The sequence below is a fragment of the Polypterus senegalus genome, chromosome 5 (assembly GCF_016835505.1).
Source record: "Polypterus senegalus isolate Bchr_013 chromosome 5, ASM1683550v1, whole genome shotgun sequence".
Lineage (NCBI taxonomy): Eukaryota > Metazoa > Chordata > Cladistia > Polypteriformes > Polypteridae > Polypterus > Polypterus senegalus.
Genome location: NC_053158.1, coordinates 88,211,622 through 88,229,768, shown reverse-complemented (window position 1 = coordinate 88,229,768; position 18,147 = coordinate 88,211,622). Strand labels below are relative to the sequence as shown.

At 36.0% G+C, this 18,147-nt stretch overlaps 1 protein-coding gene across 6 annotated transcripts in view; it reads left to right on the top strand.

Moving 5' to 3' along the window:
- The window catches only part of LOC120530413 (cadherin-12-like), an 802,688-nt gene that overhangs the window by 645,845 nt on the left and 138,696 nt on the right, over positions 1-18,147 (top strand). For all 6 annotated transcript variants that reach the window (XM_039754905.1, XM_039754904.1, XM_039754907.1 and 3 more), the window contains one exon: positions 6,970-7,157. In XM_039754905.1, coding sequence (XP_039610839.1) covers positions 6,970-7,157 — 188 coding nt within the window. The remainder of the gene's footprint in view (positions 1-6,969; positions 7,158-18,147) is intronic.

Genomic DNA, 18,147 nt, shown 5'->3' with positions numbered 1-18,147 from the left:
ATTTCTATGTACAGTGGAACCTCGGTTCACGACCATAATTCGTTCCGAAACTCTGGACGTAAACCGATTTAGTCGTGAACTGAAGCAATTTCCACCATAGGATTGTATGTAAATACAATTAATCCATTCCAGACTGTACAAACTGTATGTAAATATATGTTTTTTTTAGTTTTTAAGCACAAATATAGTTAATTATACCATAGAATGCACAGCGTAATAGTAAACTAAATGTAAAAACATTGAATAACACTGAGAAAACCTTGAACAACAGAGAAAACTAACACTGCAATAGTTGATGCTATAATGCTAGGAAACGCTCGCTAAAAACACTTTTTTTTTAATGAGTTTTAAGCACGGGGAAAAAAATTAACATTTGAAAAATACATAATTTAATAAACCACCAAAAAAAGTAACATTGCCACAATGCACGCTATGAACCGATCACTGTAAACAGAACTGAAAACAAAAACAAGCCTTTTCTACCTTATGCATCCAGCCTTCCCTCTCTCTCTCACTTGCTTGCTCACTCACTCTCTCTCTCTTTCGTGTGTGCGTGTGTCTCTTTCGCGAGCCTAGAGCGCCTGTGTGTGTGCCTCTGTCTCGCACGCCTGTGTGTGTGTGTCGCGCTCTCTCTCTCTTGCTCGCTCACTCACTGCACAGGAAATGCAGAGGGAGAGACTGAACATGTACAAACCTAAAGGGAAACTGGCTTGTTTGTATACTGAGTGTGTGGTCGTCAACCGAGGCAAAAGTTTGGCAAACTTTTTAGTCGTAAACCGAGTTGTACATGTACCGAGACGTATGTGAACCGAGGTTCCACTGCATTGTGTCTACATGACCACAGTAATACCCAAACTATTCCAAAGCAACGTTTGCACTCAGTTGTATTTTTTGTATGTCACACCCTCATACACCTTTATTGTAAGAGCATCCCTTATCTACGATGGAGCGTTCGATCAGAAGAAAATATGAAGCTGGTTTTAAATTAAATATTGTTGAAGTAGCAAAAGAAATTGGTAACAGTGCTGCTGCAACAACATTCGATGCATCTGAGAAACTGATGCAAGATTGGATGAGGGAAGAAGATGTAAAAAAAAGAACAGGCTTATAAGTCGGGGTCTGATTTTATGATTAATTTTTTTAGGGTTTCATGACCTGACTTATACGTGAGTATATACGGTACTTATGTAGAGATTCCCCCCATTTTTCATTAAAATTAGTAAAATATTGTTTACTCACAAACAGAAGTGTGCAAACAAAAAAGAAACATAACAATGGAAATGTATTTTATCACATATTGTTATGTAAAAACGATCAGAAGATACAAAATAAAATCAAGAAAAAAAATGTAAAAATTAAAAAAACCTCCTGTTTATCAAATATAATTCAAAACAATATATTGACTGTTTAATTAACTGTTATGCCATGACCGATTTAATAATAAAATGTCATTACATTTTTAAAAATGTATTCAAATTTAGCAATAGGTGGTATTAATTTGTTTGTTTTCAATATTACTGATAATATATATATTTATATATTTTTTACTATGAAATATATCCTTACATTTTATATTACCCTGCTAAGCACTAAAAGATTTTCTCTGGATGTCAATCAAAGTTTAATTTATGAATCATTATCATCAAAATTGTTCTAAAGGTCTTAGGTCAATTACCACTTGTTCCTGTTTCAGAGATCATGTAGTTAAACACCTTTTTGTGGTTCCTCCAAGAGAAGCTTGAAAATATGCTTTGCTGGTATCACCAAAACTTTTGGAAGGCTAAGCTTCTTTGTCTTAAGTTTTTGACTATGCTTGTAAGAAAGACTGTTTTTGCATAATGACACAATCAAATAGGTACTAAAGCTTTGTGTACAGCTTAAGCAGATTTTTTAATTTAGTTTTCGACTCATTGAAAGATTTAGCTCACTGCCCTTTGAAAGTGTTTGTTGGAGTTGATGTTAGAAACAGCTTCATTCCCAGTCATGTTTATCCAGAGGTTATAATTCTTGCCAATGATGGCTTTGAAGTCCCCTTGAAAGATGATCTTTTGTAGGGATGGCTGACTTCCTGTTGAGAAACTAGGTATTTCCAATTACAGCTCATCGGTAATCTTTAGATGTACTGCCACAGGAATTTTAAAAAGGGTTTGATACTGAGATTCCTTTTAAATGTGTTTTCTACAACCTATTTTGTTAAAAAAAAAATCATAGTCACACTTCATTTGCCATGCATGTTTCAGAGAAAGAAGTCATAGGAAACATCCCTGCTATTTTTCAGTAGCACCTCTTCCTCCTGAATTAACACTAGCTGACAGCTGGCTGTTCCCAGTTCATACATATATTTTGTTCTTTACTTCAGGTGTTCTAATGGAATAGTTAACCAATCAGGAGTTAAGAGGCAGGCTGTTTTGTGCACCTTTTCCTAGTCCTTCCCTTGTAGGAACTAAGTACAACAAATTTAAAGCAAAACAGCTCAATAATGAGAGACAGTTCTGAAAAGTCTCTATACTTCATTTCCTTGCCTGTGATCCAGCTGACCTAAGTACATTTTTTTTTGCACTCTGTCCTTCTTCATCCCTGTTGAGTTTTTTCTATTAGTTACATAGTAGACTTCTGTTTGAAGAATGCTTAATGTATTTACGTCATCCCTTAAAGCTAATGCACAAACAGCTCTTAGATTATTCGTGACAAAAGTGAGCAAAGATCTGTAGCCTGTGGGACACAACAACTTAGAACCCTCCTTTGTTGCTATCTATCTGATGCTCATCATAGCTTTGCAAACATTGCTTGTCATCCTATCTTTTGCCTGGTCCATTTTCAACAGTATTACGATTGCCACTCCTTATTCAGGAATAGATCCCAGTCATCCCAAGGGAGAAAGACTTTCTGAGACTAAGATCATACATCTTATGGAGCCGTTTCTGGACAAAGACGGAACAGTAGCAATAGTTGCGTACAGGAGCTTCCACCTTCAGCTAAAGGCATTCACATACTGAAGTAGCATTGCACATGTACTTTGTTAGCATGCCTGCACAGATCGAACACAAGAAGCTCTACAGTCTACTTTGACTTTACACTGTAGGAAGATAAGTAAATAAATATAGGTAAACAACACTGGATTACAAATTTTTCATAGGCTTCAGGTATTCTACTGTAAAAAACAATGATTATACTTTTTTTCTAAAAATTAATCATTCTACCAACAAAGAAGCGTTATTCTTGTTTTCGTAAATGCACTAGATTCTCTACCATATCCTGGTGATTTCTCAAGGAAGGATAACCAGTACTGAAAGAGTGCAGATACATGACATAACTTCTGTAAACTGATCCTGGAGTAGTTTTGAATTATATTCTGAATATGAGATCTTTTTATCTTAGCTACACAAAAATTATGATGAGAAGAGTGCAAATAGGGGACATAACTTAAAAGCAGAAAATAGTTTAGTTTTTAAATTATATTCTAATAATAAGATCTTTTTATCTTAGCTCGACAAAAATTATGTTCAATGGTGATTTTAACATTCAGATGGTCATTGAAACTTTAGAAGATGTTTTGAAACACCTGTTAAGCTTGGAGAGTTTTGCCAGATTGTTGAAATTCCTACTCATTATCAAAGCCATACATTGGATCTAATTATTTCTCATGGTGTTTACATTACATTTCAAGTATTTCTCAACTAAATAAAATTACTTTTCATTACTACTTAATTGTTATTGACCTTTTATTGGTGTCACAATGCAATCTTAGATTAAATCAGGAAAACTGCAGTATCTGGATTGAAGGTCAGCATGAAATTTGTAAATATTGTGAGAAACTAAAATTTAACTCTGAAGAATAGTATAGATCATGGATCTATGTGTTTCAGAAAGACAGCTTAGATATATAGCAGCCCCATTTAAAACAAAACTCACCTTTTTAGCTTATTGAGGCCACTTGCACTGCTAAATTGGAATTTTTTAAAAGAGTCTGACCCTTGAAGCCCTTTATCTCACTGCTATATTCCTAAGCTGGTACATCTGCCCATGTGAAGTGACACTAAGAAAACTGGAGGACCTGAAATTCAAGTATAAAGAACTTCATATTCTTATTAGATTGCCCAACACATACTTATAATATTATAGAACGCTCTTGAGGAGATTGACAGCCAGATGGCCTAGGACACCAGAATTGTGTCTTTGCCTGGCTTTGAATGCAAGTTTCTTTTATAACTGATCATGGGCATACCAGAAATGCTGCTGAGCAGAGTTTTTATTCTCTCCTTGATTGTCCACTGGCTATATCTCAATTGTAATGCTAATGTGCTTGATTTATGTTAATCCCATTTAAATTGCTTTGTTTTATATTGTCTGTGTAACCTGTGTGTTCATGTACATAAACTATAAACTGTTTCTGTTAGAAAATTAAAGGTGTAATCCTGTTCAAGCTCTTAGCCTGTTATACAAACAGGAATTGAAACTGGATTCATTTTGTTTTGTAAACCTGACCAAAATTACACAATTAAACATTTGCACTCAAACATCTTTTATACCTTGCATTTCTCTAGCGAAAACCAACATCCAAGTATAGCGAGCAATTGCTTTGCATTTATATCTTGCAATTTGTGAACAGATGTGTTAAACGGCTTACTAAGGGTCAGACAGTGGGTCGGAAACAGGAATTAAACCAGCAATCTTGCACTGAAACATCCAGTAACTTAGCCATTAGGTAACACCGTCTGCTTTAGTTGTACTGGGTGTGATTTCTGGTTTGTAAGGCAAGACATTTAGATAATGTATTTATTATTTCTGGCATTTATTTATAGTTTTACTCATATTTGTGATGGACTTTTCCTATCTTGTAATAATAAATTAATTACAGTTACCTATGATTAGTAGTTTGCAATTATAATATATCATAATGTGAATCAATTTTTCAATGTGACGTCCTACTGCTACCAATTAACTGACAGGAACCAAGGGAAAAGTGCTTGACACCTGGGTTCTTGTCATCTTTGGACTGCATTAAAAAATGACCTTATTTTTCAGGCTGACTCATAGCAGGCATAGTTTGTCACTTAATGAATTTAATGCCCACTCAAATCGGAAAGAAAGTGCTCTCCAATCAACAATGCATTATTGCAGTTTCTTGGAGATTTTCTTTGACAACTACAATTTAATTAGTTAAATCATCTAAATTAAACCATAAGTGATTTACATTTTTGTACACATGTAAACAGTTCAATAAAAGGAAATAATTTGGTACAGGCATATATTAAGGAAGTTTGAAACACCTGTGGAAAGTTTGGAATTAAAAGTATATGGAATTTTCAAACATGTGAAAGTAAAATGGAAAAAGAAAGACTACATATGTGAAAAATATATAAAGGGAAATGTCTTCATATTACTTTGTGGTTAATGTTAAATTTTATATTTACTACTGCTGTGCTATGGACCAATCTTTTTCCTACAGCATGTGCAACTGGCCCTCAAAATGACATCTTACCATGATATACATTTAAAGCTATATGCTGTTATTGACAGAATGAATGAAAAAATTGCAGGGAATTATAAATTTGAAGACAATATTGTTGGCAAATGTCTTGTTAGTTTTTAGGCTTCTTCGCCTTAGAATAACTTCAGCATACTGTTGACATTATCTGAAAGGATCAGCAGATTATGGCCAAAAGGCAACTGAGCTCTAAGTATTCACGGGAAGTTTGAATGACATTATTAATGCCTTAGGACAGGGGTCTTCAATTACAGTCCTGAATGGCCATAGTTCCAAATTAATTTTATAACTGGAACCCATTTATTTGCTGCAGTGGAACAGCAATCTAAAAATAAAACTTAATTGATTGACTAATTGCCCTATTGATTCTTCGGATCTAGATACATCATTATGCAGTGACTGAAAGCTTTTAAGAATATTTTTCTGTATAGTGCAAAACGTAATAAATAATAATTACAACAGAATAAACCCAGCAACCACAGAGGGTAGAAACTGAGCCAAATTAGTAACCGTAGTGCTTATTGTATGGATAAAAAGCAGCACTTTGCCATTGCATCAATGTCCCAATTAAAAGAAACATCTAGAGTTGTGCCTGAAGGTGTGATGTTGCTGATCATTTTTAATTAAGCAGTCCTCAATGTTAATTAATAACTGGGCAAAATCTAAACCAGTTCTGTTCACAAGGGTCTCTCAACAGAATGAAAAGTATACATTTAAGAAGACCTGTTGCATTTACTCATTGTATGAAACAGGATTTATAGAAAAATATGCATGGGTATTAGAATATAACTTTCCCTTTAGATCCTACTATGTCCAATAAATCCCTGACAGACCCTGGGTTTAGCCAAGACAAGTGGAGGTTTATACATTTACAGAGAAAGATAAGATCCCCAATATATTCAGAATGTGCTTATGATCATTCTTGTAGTTTAGATTTTAAAAGGATAAATGTGTTAGAAAATAAACTACTGGAATATCCCCTTCTGTTAATTCAGATTTTATGTAAAATCTGTTGCAGAAAAATTCTTGAGCTTCACTTTTACCCTTTGGAGCCACAGGCCTTCTTCAAGTTTTGACAATATTTTAAAAGAATACGCACATTTAGCAAAATAAGCATAAACACTGAAATCTTTAATCTCACATGCAATCTTTACGTGAAATGAATGCATGCAGACATTCCTATGATAAAATGTTATTTTCTTGTCCTATGTTTTTAGAATACAATATTTACAAAAAGAAGGCTAAGGAAACATTGTCCTGACTAGTTCTCTTGCCTATGCTTTCACAGATGCAATATAAATTCTAAAACCAAGAAATGCAAATATTAAAGTGCTTTGTGATTTTTACTAATGTTAATATAATTACCATTAAACCGTCATAAACCTGGTCATATTAGTTGACAGTTTGCATATATTTTACCTCAACTAATGATGCTTTATTTCACACAATGGTGATAAAGGTAATTGTGCATGTTTTTACAGGTATATTTCATCTGAGAATCCCAGAATCATCATTTGTTGGATCAGCAGTTGGTAGAATAAAAGCTCATGATCCGGATTCTGGTAAAAACGCTGAAATTGAATACACCATTGTTCCAGGAGATGGTGGTACCACATTTGATATTACTACAAATGAAAATACTCAAGAAGGTATTCTTATTCTCAGAAAGGTACTTTATACTCTTGTTCCTCTTACTTTTTCATAATGAGTATCATTAACATTTCTTTGAGCTTCAGTGCCATGCAACGGCTAAAGAAATTTTTGATCTGAAGGACCAATGGAAAGGTAGATAATGGGTCATGACATTATTTGCTAACGTTCATTCGGGATTATCTGTGTAATAATGATGTTGCAGTGTAATGTGCAGTATGTGTGCATGCAAACTTCAACTAGTGTTATCAATTGTTGGTGGTGGCCACTTTAAACAACATATGTACTTTAGATTGCACTTCCCAAATAACTATTTTGCCGCATAAGGCTTTCAGAATAACTATTTAATTATTAAACAACTGATTGACTGAAATCTTGCTGTTAATTGTTTACTATTTAAATTTGTTCACATAAATGTTGCCAATTGTTTAACATATTTGATTAATTGAATTTATTAAAATGAAGCTCTCATTTCTGCCATCTAGAATATTCCCCTTAACATGCTTTTCATAAATATGTATGTAACAGATTATAGAAAAACATATAAAATACACTTGCTTAGATGTTTTTTTAGGTTTCAGTTGAAGCACAGTATTCACTGCTACTCCCTCATGTTCCACATTTCTCCTCTCCATTATTCTCCTCTCCTTTCCTCTGACATCTCAAACATGTATGTGTTAGGTTAACTGACAATTCTAAATGTTGAATGTACTGTATCAGTGACAGAGTCCTGTGAAGGACTGATACACCATTCAGGTTCATTTCCTGAACCTGAATTGGATTGAGTTTCAGAACATTTGGTTATTCTATGAGGTGGACACCCAGGCAAGTACACTTGTGGAATTTAGTTATAACTAAACAGAAAAAAATCTAGTCCAAACAATACTATTTAAGATTATTGTACAATTAAATTACAATCTGTATTATTATTAATTTTGTTCTATAGACATTTACTAACTTTCGCAAATCTTGTATATTTGCCCCATATTGGAATTTACGTAATTTAGAACCTTTACTCTCATTTTCTTTCTGTAGCTTAAAAATCAAATATTACAAACTGAAATTAAAAAATCCATTCATTATAAAATTTATGGAAAATCAACATTACATTGTGGAAATTGTAGAAACTGAAGCTTTGGAAATACAATGTTTACAACAATAAGTGACATCAACCAATAACTGAATGCTTTGAATCTTGAAATACAGAACCATTGTCAGCTATGAGGAACACCTGCCTGCTTTGGAAATAACTTTGCTGAACTCTCAATTAATTAGTTTGTTCTTTTGACTCAGCTTTGTGTTTTAAGCAGCCTAAAACACTATGGTGATATCAGACTATTTGGTTGATCGTGTGCATAAAATTACATAAGAATTTGAATGACGCAGGTAATGTCATGTAAGTGGTGCTGTTTTCTCATGATACACTTCACTCTTAGGGCTTGTTTATACTTCACGCTCAGAATGCATATGCACCCGCATCATGGCTGCCACGCGTTCATTTGACGTGTCCTCTGAGCAGGTTCTCAGAAATTAATGCAACACATGCGCGAGTTGCAGTACCAGCAAAAAGTCGGGGGCTGCAGTGTGCTAAAAGTCGGAATGTGACGTCAGAGTCTCTGTTTACTATCTACATGTGACAGAAAGCCTCTATGCGGATCCTACAGGATCAATGTGCGCGCTTCGATGTTTGATGAATGGTTCGATGTGGTGAAGCAAAATGCCGACATACAAATGCATTTGTGGTGATTTCATATTCAAGCATCGCATATTCCTGATCGTAATGATACGATACATTTTTAAAGTTTCACGTACCATCTTTGTGCTGTCTTATTTTTTGCAACTTCACAACAGCAACATAATATACAGTGCTGTATTTGAGCCACTGAGAAAAAAATTAAGGACATGGTGAAAATGTGTATTTTGTGATTTTGGCTTTAATCTCGAAATGTCCACTTTAACCTTTTAGTTTACTTTGTCATTAAAGCAGACCGTCGTAAACGTTATCCCAGTTTTTAATTGCTACGGCAAAGAGCAATAGATCACCACACAAAACACATTAAATGTATTATATTCCAACTCTCTGCAAATTTAGAATCTTTAGATTTATACAAAGTACTTGATATCACTTTCATGATGAAATACATGTATGTTACATTTTACAGATAAATTGTTAATTTTGTTTAAATAATGAATACTGTTAATAATTACACACATGTGGGTGACACGGTGGCGGAGCGGTAGTACTGCTGTCTTGCAGGGAGTCATGTCGCTAGTATTCCCTGCTTGGATTCCACACTGTGCTCCGGTTTCCTTCCAAAGATATGCAGATTTGGAGATTTGGTCCAGCTAAAATGACTCCAATGTATGTGTGTGCTTGTATTCACCTTGGGATGAGCTGAGGCCCCGTCCAGGGATTGTTTCTACCTCGTGCCCAATGCTTGCTGGAATGGACACATCACTGGATTGATGGATTTAATCATTAAACATCCTTTTCAGAGATACTGTGATAAGGTGTCATCAGAATTTAATGGGTGTTCCAGGCAATTCACAACACAGAGAAGCCAAACCTGTTCTCACCGTGATAATATCCCGCACTGCCACCTGCTGGATTCCTCCAGATTTACGTAAAGTATGCGCACAAGTATAAACAGTAAAACACTTGCGTAGCAGGAGAGTCCTCTGCAGCATGCGTCGCGTGAAGTATAAACCTGACCTTAAGGCTACCTGAGTTTTCACTAAAACATCTTCTCAAGGGTTCCCTGGCTTTCCAGACCACTGTTCTGCAAGTATCAACTGATCAGAAAATGATTCTTAGTCAGTTTCAGTTTGAAGATTTGGGTTGAACATACAATTTAACGAGAATTTCCAAACATGAGAAGGATAACACTCTAACTGTACACTACATATCTGTACAACCTATAATCAAACCTAATGCAATGTCATCTATGAACTATGCTTGGTAAGGTACCTTTGAACTTTGGTGACTACCTTGACATTTTATGCTACAAGTACTGTATTCCTTCTGTTGCTCAATACAAGAAATTCATGTTGTCCCAGAGAATTAATTGATAGATAAAATGATGTAAAGTTGTGAATAGACTTTATAGCCTAGTCTGTTAATCTCTGAAAGTGAATTAACTTACAAAGTTAAATGTGTTGAAATAGCAAAGATAAAACATAAAGGGACGGGGTACCAACTGGGTGACCCCTTTTAATGGCCATATGGCTAAGATAGAGAAATATTTTAACAAGGATGGATTAAAGACTTTCCTCAGAAATAGTAGCACCTGGTCAGATAATGTCAAGTCCTTGTTACCGTGCTGGGAATTTAAGTCATTGAGACAGAATGGATGGAGCAAGTCGCAGTGGCACGAAGCATCTTCCAGTGCTGGCTTTTTTAAACTAAGAGTGGAAAAGACATATAGTTAGGAAGTTGTACCATCACAAAATCTTCCCCCAAAAGAAACCCATGGCAATGGTTAAACAAATCTTTTGGATATACTGTATAGGGTCACAGTCATTGCTTTATATAACAACATGTCTGTTTTTTCAGAATGACTGGCTTTTTGGAAGTATAATCTTCACATACAGTATATTCTTCAAAATGTCTGTTTTTTAGAACGATCAGCTTTTTAGAAGTATAATCTTATATATTTAGATGATGGACTCTTTGTTTGTGATTCCTTCAGTTACAAACAGTGTACCTTCTTCTATGAATTCCTAAATCCACTATACACTTACAGTTATAGACATACTTATGAAATATGTAGTCATTTCAGCATAAAAAGTAGCCTTTCAGTCTGTGCAGAAAATCAAATTAGTATATTTAATAGAATTTATGAAAAATTATTGAAGAGGTTATTGTCCTGCTCCTGTGTTAGATAAAAAAAACAGTCAAGTGCATAATATTGGTGACTTGGTAGTTGCTCTGACATTTAGCAATAAAGTGTCCATTTTCAGGGTACAGAGTACAGCTAAAACTGAAAATTTTACAGTTTAGAGTTTCCAGGCATTTGCGAGAGTGGATTAAGTACAGACTTCCAAATAATGTGGCTGATAAAATACAAAAGCTAACCAGGGATCGTTACATTAGTGCAGCTTTTTTCATCTTTACAGTTCCAGCTACGCTAATGTAGAAATGATGTTGTGGGAAATCTGAGCAGTATCTGGAGAGAGCACAGTTGGGATCATACAGGCACTCAACGTTTAAAGGCAGTTTGAAGCCTTTTTCAAAATGTGTCCAGAATTTAATAAGCATGTAGCTTAATTATACTTTCACTCCAGGGCGTTATAAATATTTCATTGAATTATTACAAAATATTTGCAAAAGTCACACTTTTCTAACAACTCTGCTTCAAAAGTAAAATAAAAATGAAAATCCAATGGATGTTAAAATGGTGCAGAGTTGTACAGATTTTTTTCTCGGGTATTAACCATGTTATCAGTGCTTTAATGTGTTAAGTTTTGTAAAAAATTAAACTTTCTGCTGATTTTTAAGGCTTAGTAAATGTATTTGGCTTTAACCTTACTAAAGTTTCCATACATGTCTTATTCTAAACTATTCTAGAGCATGCATTTTATTTTAGTAAAAATTAATTTTCACATTTCGTTAGAAGAATAAAGTACTTGTGTGCTTATGCAAATGAGTGTCATGGTGGAATAAATGTCAGCACTACTACAACATTGTATCCAGCATCCTAGGTTCAAATTCCATACCTGATTGTTGTCCCTGTGGAGTTTTCAAATTCTCCTTGTGTTTTCATGAATTTTCCTCTCGTATCACCAGTGATATGCAGTTAAGTTAGTTGGGAACTCCAAATTGTCTCTTTGTGGGTATTGCTGTGTGCATTAGTAGGTCCAGCAATGGATTGGTGCCCTGTCCAAAGCTTATTCACAACCATTGCTCCCAACAGGCCTGGCCCACCAGAACCCTGAATTGAGTTAAGTGGGTTTGTAAGTGTTATGTTATTCTCAGGGGTGCTTTAATGGAGGAGAAAGTTATGTCAATTACAAGGACCTGTGAAAAACAAGGAAAATAATTTATCAGTTGTTACTGGCAAAATATTCAAAATACATTTAAAAGAATAAATTTGCTTAAAAAACCTAATAGTTTTTGCCAAGACCAGTATTCCAAATCACATTGTAGTTCTCCCTTCTCTTTTTTAGCCAGAATGGTTCAGCCCAGCCCTCACAAACTTTCTAAACAACGTCTGATGCTTTTTTTCCATTTGCTTCCTCAAAGCCAACATTCTAGGTTCCAGGAAAGATAAGAACAGTAAGGAAATCCTGAAAGAGAGAAGAGAGGGTGACCCTGGTTACCCAGTTTTTCTTAAAGGAAGGTCAGTTTATTAACAATAGTCCAAATTCCATACTTGGTGCAAACGGTCAAACCCAACAACCAAAAGATTTTAAAAAAATCTAATTAAAGGGCAATTGAAATAAGTCATGTGAGCATGTGCTAATTATTAAGTAATCCACAACAACATAGGTGTTTATTTTCCTGTAGAGCTAAAAGCAGATGCAATCATTGTTTTTGAGTACAAAAATATGTATGCAATGAATAATATTTAATCATTGCAAAAAAGTGTCTTAAGACAGAACACCTCTGAATTATGTTATGGTTCATCCATTCATATCCTGAACCCACTTTTCCATTTTAAATTTAAAGGAACCATGTCTTAGAGTACAATGTGCAAAGTGCTGAATTGTGGTAAAGTGAGGTCCATAGCTGTTTGGCATTTTGAATAAATAATCACCGCATTTGCGTCTTCGTGTGTGTTGGGGGAGTTGTGGCGTTGGCGGTTCCTGTGTGCAATGCAGGTGCAAATGACCCTGCACTTTGTGCACAGGTGTAGGATCGCCCGTGACCCTAACTGATGCCCTGAACTGCTGATTGCCACAGCTGTACCACATCCCCATTTTAAAAGGGGATGCGTGAGTGCGAGAGAGGGAGAATCACATAAGGAAAACAAGATGAGGACGGAGGTTAAAGGAAGGCAGAAGGCGGAAGCAGCCAGTGTGAGCGAGCTAAAAAAAGTAGGCTCAAGGGAAAGGACTGGCAGCTGGGAAGGAGAGCCCCTTGAGTGGAGCGAGAGGCTGATGCCCAGGGGGCTGAAGGAGTGATTGCTCTTGCTGAGCAACTCAGGGACGCAGAGCAATGTGCACTAAAAGGACTGACTCACCGTAGAAGACCAGGAAGGCAGTGGGGGTCGAGGAGGCTTGGGAGGAGAGCTCCAATGTGAGCGCCACAGCCGTTGGGGTTCCAGGCCTAGGTCCGCAGAGGGAACCTTATCCCTAGCCATGGGATGGCAGGGACCCGGACCTGCAGAAGGCCAGCTGCGTTTGTCAGTAGGGCGACTTCTCTGCTGCAAGGCCTGTATGGGATAAGCGGGGGAGCTACCAGTGAGAAAGAAGGCATCAGGTTTTTTAGCAACGGCAGTTTCCTGCCAGTTGATTTTAACTTCATTTTAATAGATTTATTTATTTGGTCATTTTAACCGCCATATGAACACTCTTTATATGGATTATTTATTGAGCTTTTTTGAGCATTGCACTTTAGGACACTTGTTTTGTGAATCTTTTTAATTAAAGCACTTGCACTTTTCACCATCCCCTTACTTCACATGTGTTTGACCTCATCTGCCAAGCTTATCTTGGTTACAGTACTGATGGTCTCGGGTTCAAAAGGCTCCCATAATAGAAGAGGGAGCCAGGATCTGACCTGCGCCATCACATGAACCTTCTTGAATATGCCAACTAGGAATTCTTGTTCAAAAGAACTCAATTTAGGGATCTCACCACATCAAACACAAATATAGTTGGCATATGAGGCACAATCAGCATCCATTTGTACAAGGGGATAAAATTTGCATAAGATGGCTTATGGTTTTATACTTTCATGCTGCAAACAAGTTTTCTTCTGGGATAATAAAGTCTACCTAACCTTAACCTAGCCTAAATGCAAAGTCCAAACAAACAGCACACATCATAGAAATCAAATCCTTGTTCCCAAAGCTGTGAGGCAGCAGTACTGTCCTACTACCATCCTGATTCTGCTATACATTTATTAAAACAAAATACCATACTTATTTTGTAAATAATTGAAATGTGTGAAAGTGTTATTAATATATAAACTCTAAAAACCTTGTTTTATACTAAAATTGAATATTATCTGTATAGCTGTAATCAAATTTACATTTCCCAGCCCATATATCTGTGTATATGTTTGAATTGTCAATTTAAATTGGCTTGGTATTAGTAAGCGTGAGTTACTGAATTAGTGTGACCTTCAAAGGATGGCCAGGACTAGGTTCTGCATTGTATCTTTCTCTGCCAGGATAGGCTTCAGCTTCGAAATGACCATGAATGAGCAGTTGTAGAAAATGGATAAATGCACAGGGCATATGGCATTACAATTCAGCAACTTAATTTCTGCCAGTATAATCAAGTTCAAGACATCCTAAAGGACAGAATCAGCTTAATAATAACTCAACCAACAGGCATTAATACAAGAAGCACTTAAGTTAGGGTAAAAAATTAGCAGTGCTGATAATTACGGTGGCTGTTGCTTTTTTTCTCCTGCAGTAGCTGGTGTTGCTTAAGCTGCACTTAAATAAAGTTAACCCAATGATAGAAAAGTCATCGCACTATAACTGCATTGCTATTTTTAGTGCTGTATTCCCACCACTGCAGGCATTTTAAATCCTGATACAATTAAGTGCAATATCTGCACTCAGTTCTCATTTTAACATGTATTTCATGTCCAAGAAATCAAAAACAAGTGAACTGTCTCATGCAGTATGCGATGAAATTGGTGAGAAAGGTTAAAAAAAAAATTAAGCTGTGCAGCGGTATAATAAATATGTGGTGAGACTCAGATACTGAGTTTTAATGCAGGATTTTTAGACTAATGCCACAGAATTTACTTTACATTAAAATTTAATAGAAAAGTTAGGAAGCAGGTTTTTTAATATATTTTTATATATATAGTGGTGCAATTTATTTTTAAAGGCTTTTAGCTCCTGAAAGAAGTTATTGACATTTTTGTGCACAGTATGCATCATGTATTACAGTTAACCCAATTCTGTTGCCAGGATAATGAAGCTGAAACAGATTTTCTAAAGGTGTATTTAATATCATTATGATCGTTAATTGAAATGCAGTGTAATTCTGAGCAAAATAATGTGACCATGCTGAGGCACCCTGAGTGCCAAAAAAGAAAATTCATGCCACAGCCAAACAATTCTAAAATCAAGAAAAAGACATTTATTAAGGCAATTCATTCAACTCAGTCAACATAATCCTACTTGGCTCTGTTTGCCACAAAAAAAAAAACCTCTGAGAGGAAACTTAAAGGGTTACTAAAGCTTTTCAAATTCTTTAGAATAATCCCATACTAGTCCTTGTTCTTTTTGGATTTTAGCCAATAAAATACTGACTTACACTTGCCCAAAGGGTGGAGTTCCTCCTTTGGCTGTAGCTGGATATGAACTGTTATTGCCTTCTCTAGTTTCTTGTTTTATCTGAGTCAGTCTATTCATGTGGTGGGAAGAGATGGATTCAGAAGCTTCTCTTTTTGACCTCGGGGAATTGGATGTCTCCTCAACCAGCTGGGACTTGGTCTTCTTATGCTGACTTCCAGTCTTCTGAGAAAGACAGAGACATGCTTTAAGGCTCTTATGCCAGATACAAAAACCCAAAGCAACCTGACATCTTTACAAATTCTATACCCACTGCCCATCCTTTTCCCAAACCGACAGCTCTGGGTAAGCTTCTGGCTATAAGTGTTTAAGAGCAATTGCTATGATGTTTAAAGCAGTGAACCAGTAGATACATGATTCCTCAAGGAAAAAAATCAGACACAGAATGAAGCCTTTCCCAAAGACTGAAAAATAAAATCGAAACACAGAAGGAAGCTTTTTCTAAATGTTGTGAGCTATTTTTTGTTCAGAGGATTAAATATATGTTGAATTATTTAATATTATTGATAAAGAAAAACGTCAAATTTTGTAGTTGAAAAGTGGGTATAAGTAAAATATCAGAAAATAAAACACATTTTTCATTACAGCATATTAAACAGAAGTTTTATAAATATGTTCACAATAAAGAACCTTTTATTCAAATCCATCCACGCATTATTAACCTGCTTACTTCAACTGAAGGTCACAGTGGCCAGAGCCTATCAAAAGCAGCGCTCAGTTGAAAGCCAGGGGCCGACTACGCACAAGGTGCCAGTCCACTAGAAGTGTCACTCTTGCACACACTGACACTAGGCTATCCTACATTCTGCATGTCCGTTGGGAAATACTAGCAAAAATTCAGGATGTGATTCAAATCTAAGATTCCAGACATGGATCTAAATTTGCCCCAACAAGACAAATATTCTCAGAATCACAGATATGCCTTCTTCAAGCCATAATACCTAACCTAACAGGTGACAGGATATGCTGTGTGATTAAAACTGAGAGAAAAATCCCAGCCCGGACATTTGTTTTGAGGAGTTTGCATAGTTTTCCCCATGCACTTGTTACTTTTTGCTGTGTCCTTCAGTTTCCAAACCAAAACCCACCCTCTCAGCATTGGTGACTAGACCAAATCTGGTCAAATTAGAGTAACCAATTAAGTTAACTTGCATATTTTGAGTATGTGGGTTCCATACCATACTATCCAAAGCAAAACACAGGTAGACGTGGGTAGAACGTGCAGACCCCACATAAATCCTACACCAATAATCAATGTGCAATTTTACTGTCTTCATATTTAATACACACCAATACACAAATTTGTGAATTCCCATGCATACTTTTTATATAATAAAAGAGAGGCTAGTGTTATTATTATCATAAAAAATACATTATTTGCATTCATTACCTTTTGAAGATGAAAGATAAGCTAACTTTATTTCATTCAATACTACCTACTCTAAAATAGTATACATGAATATTAATTAGTCTGTCTGCATTGCTATATACACACACTGTGCTTGTTAAGAAATGTTATTTTTCAAATGTTGCACTGCAAAAAAAAAACATATATATGTTTTAATATATGTTAATAGTCATTATTTTCCTGTATAAATCGTTGGTTGTTACGATAAAAAATGTCAGTTAAATATATCATATAGGAGACACACACAGTGATATTTGAGAAGTGAAATGAAGTTTATTGGATTTACAGAAAGTGTGCAATAATTGTTCAAACAAAATCAGGCAGGTGCATAAATTTGGGCACCATTGTCATTGTATTGATTCCAAAACTTTTATTTTGGAACTCAAATTGGCTTGGTAACCTCAGTGACCCCTACATACACAGGTGAATCCTATAATGAGAAAGAGTATTTAAGGGGGTCAATTGTAAGTTTCCCTTCTCCTTTAATTTTCTCTGAAGAGTAGCAACATGGGGGTCACAAAACAACTCTCAAATGACCTGAAGACAAAGATTGTTCACCATCATGGTTTAGGGGAAGGATACAGAAAGCTGTCCCAGAGATTTAAGCTGTCTGTTTCCACAGTCAGGAACATATGGAGGTAATGGAAGACCACAGGCTCAGTTCAAGTTAAGGCTCGAAGTGGCAGACCATGAAAGATTTCAGATAGACAGAAGCGACGAATGGTGAGAACAGTCAGAGTCAACCCACAGACCAGCACCAAAGACCTACAACATCATCTTGCAGCAGATGGAGTCACTGTGCATCGTTCAACCATTCGGCGCACTTTACACAAGGAGATGCTGTATGCGAGAGTGATGCAGAGGAAGCCTTTTCTCCGCCCACAGCACAAACAGAACCGCTTGAGGTATGCTCAAGCACATTTGGACAAGCCAGCTTCATTTTGGAATAATGTGCTGTGGACTGATGAAACTAAAATTGAGTTATTTGGACATAACAAGGGGTGTTATGCATGGAGGAAAAAGATCACAGCATTCCAAAAAAAACACCTGCTACCTACAGTAAAATATGGTGGTGGTTCCATCATGCTGTGGGGCTGTGTCGCCAGTGCAGGGACTGGGAA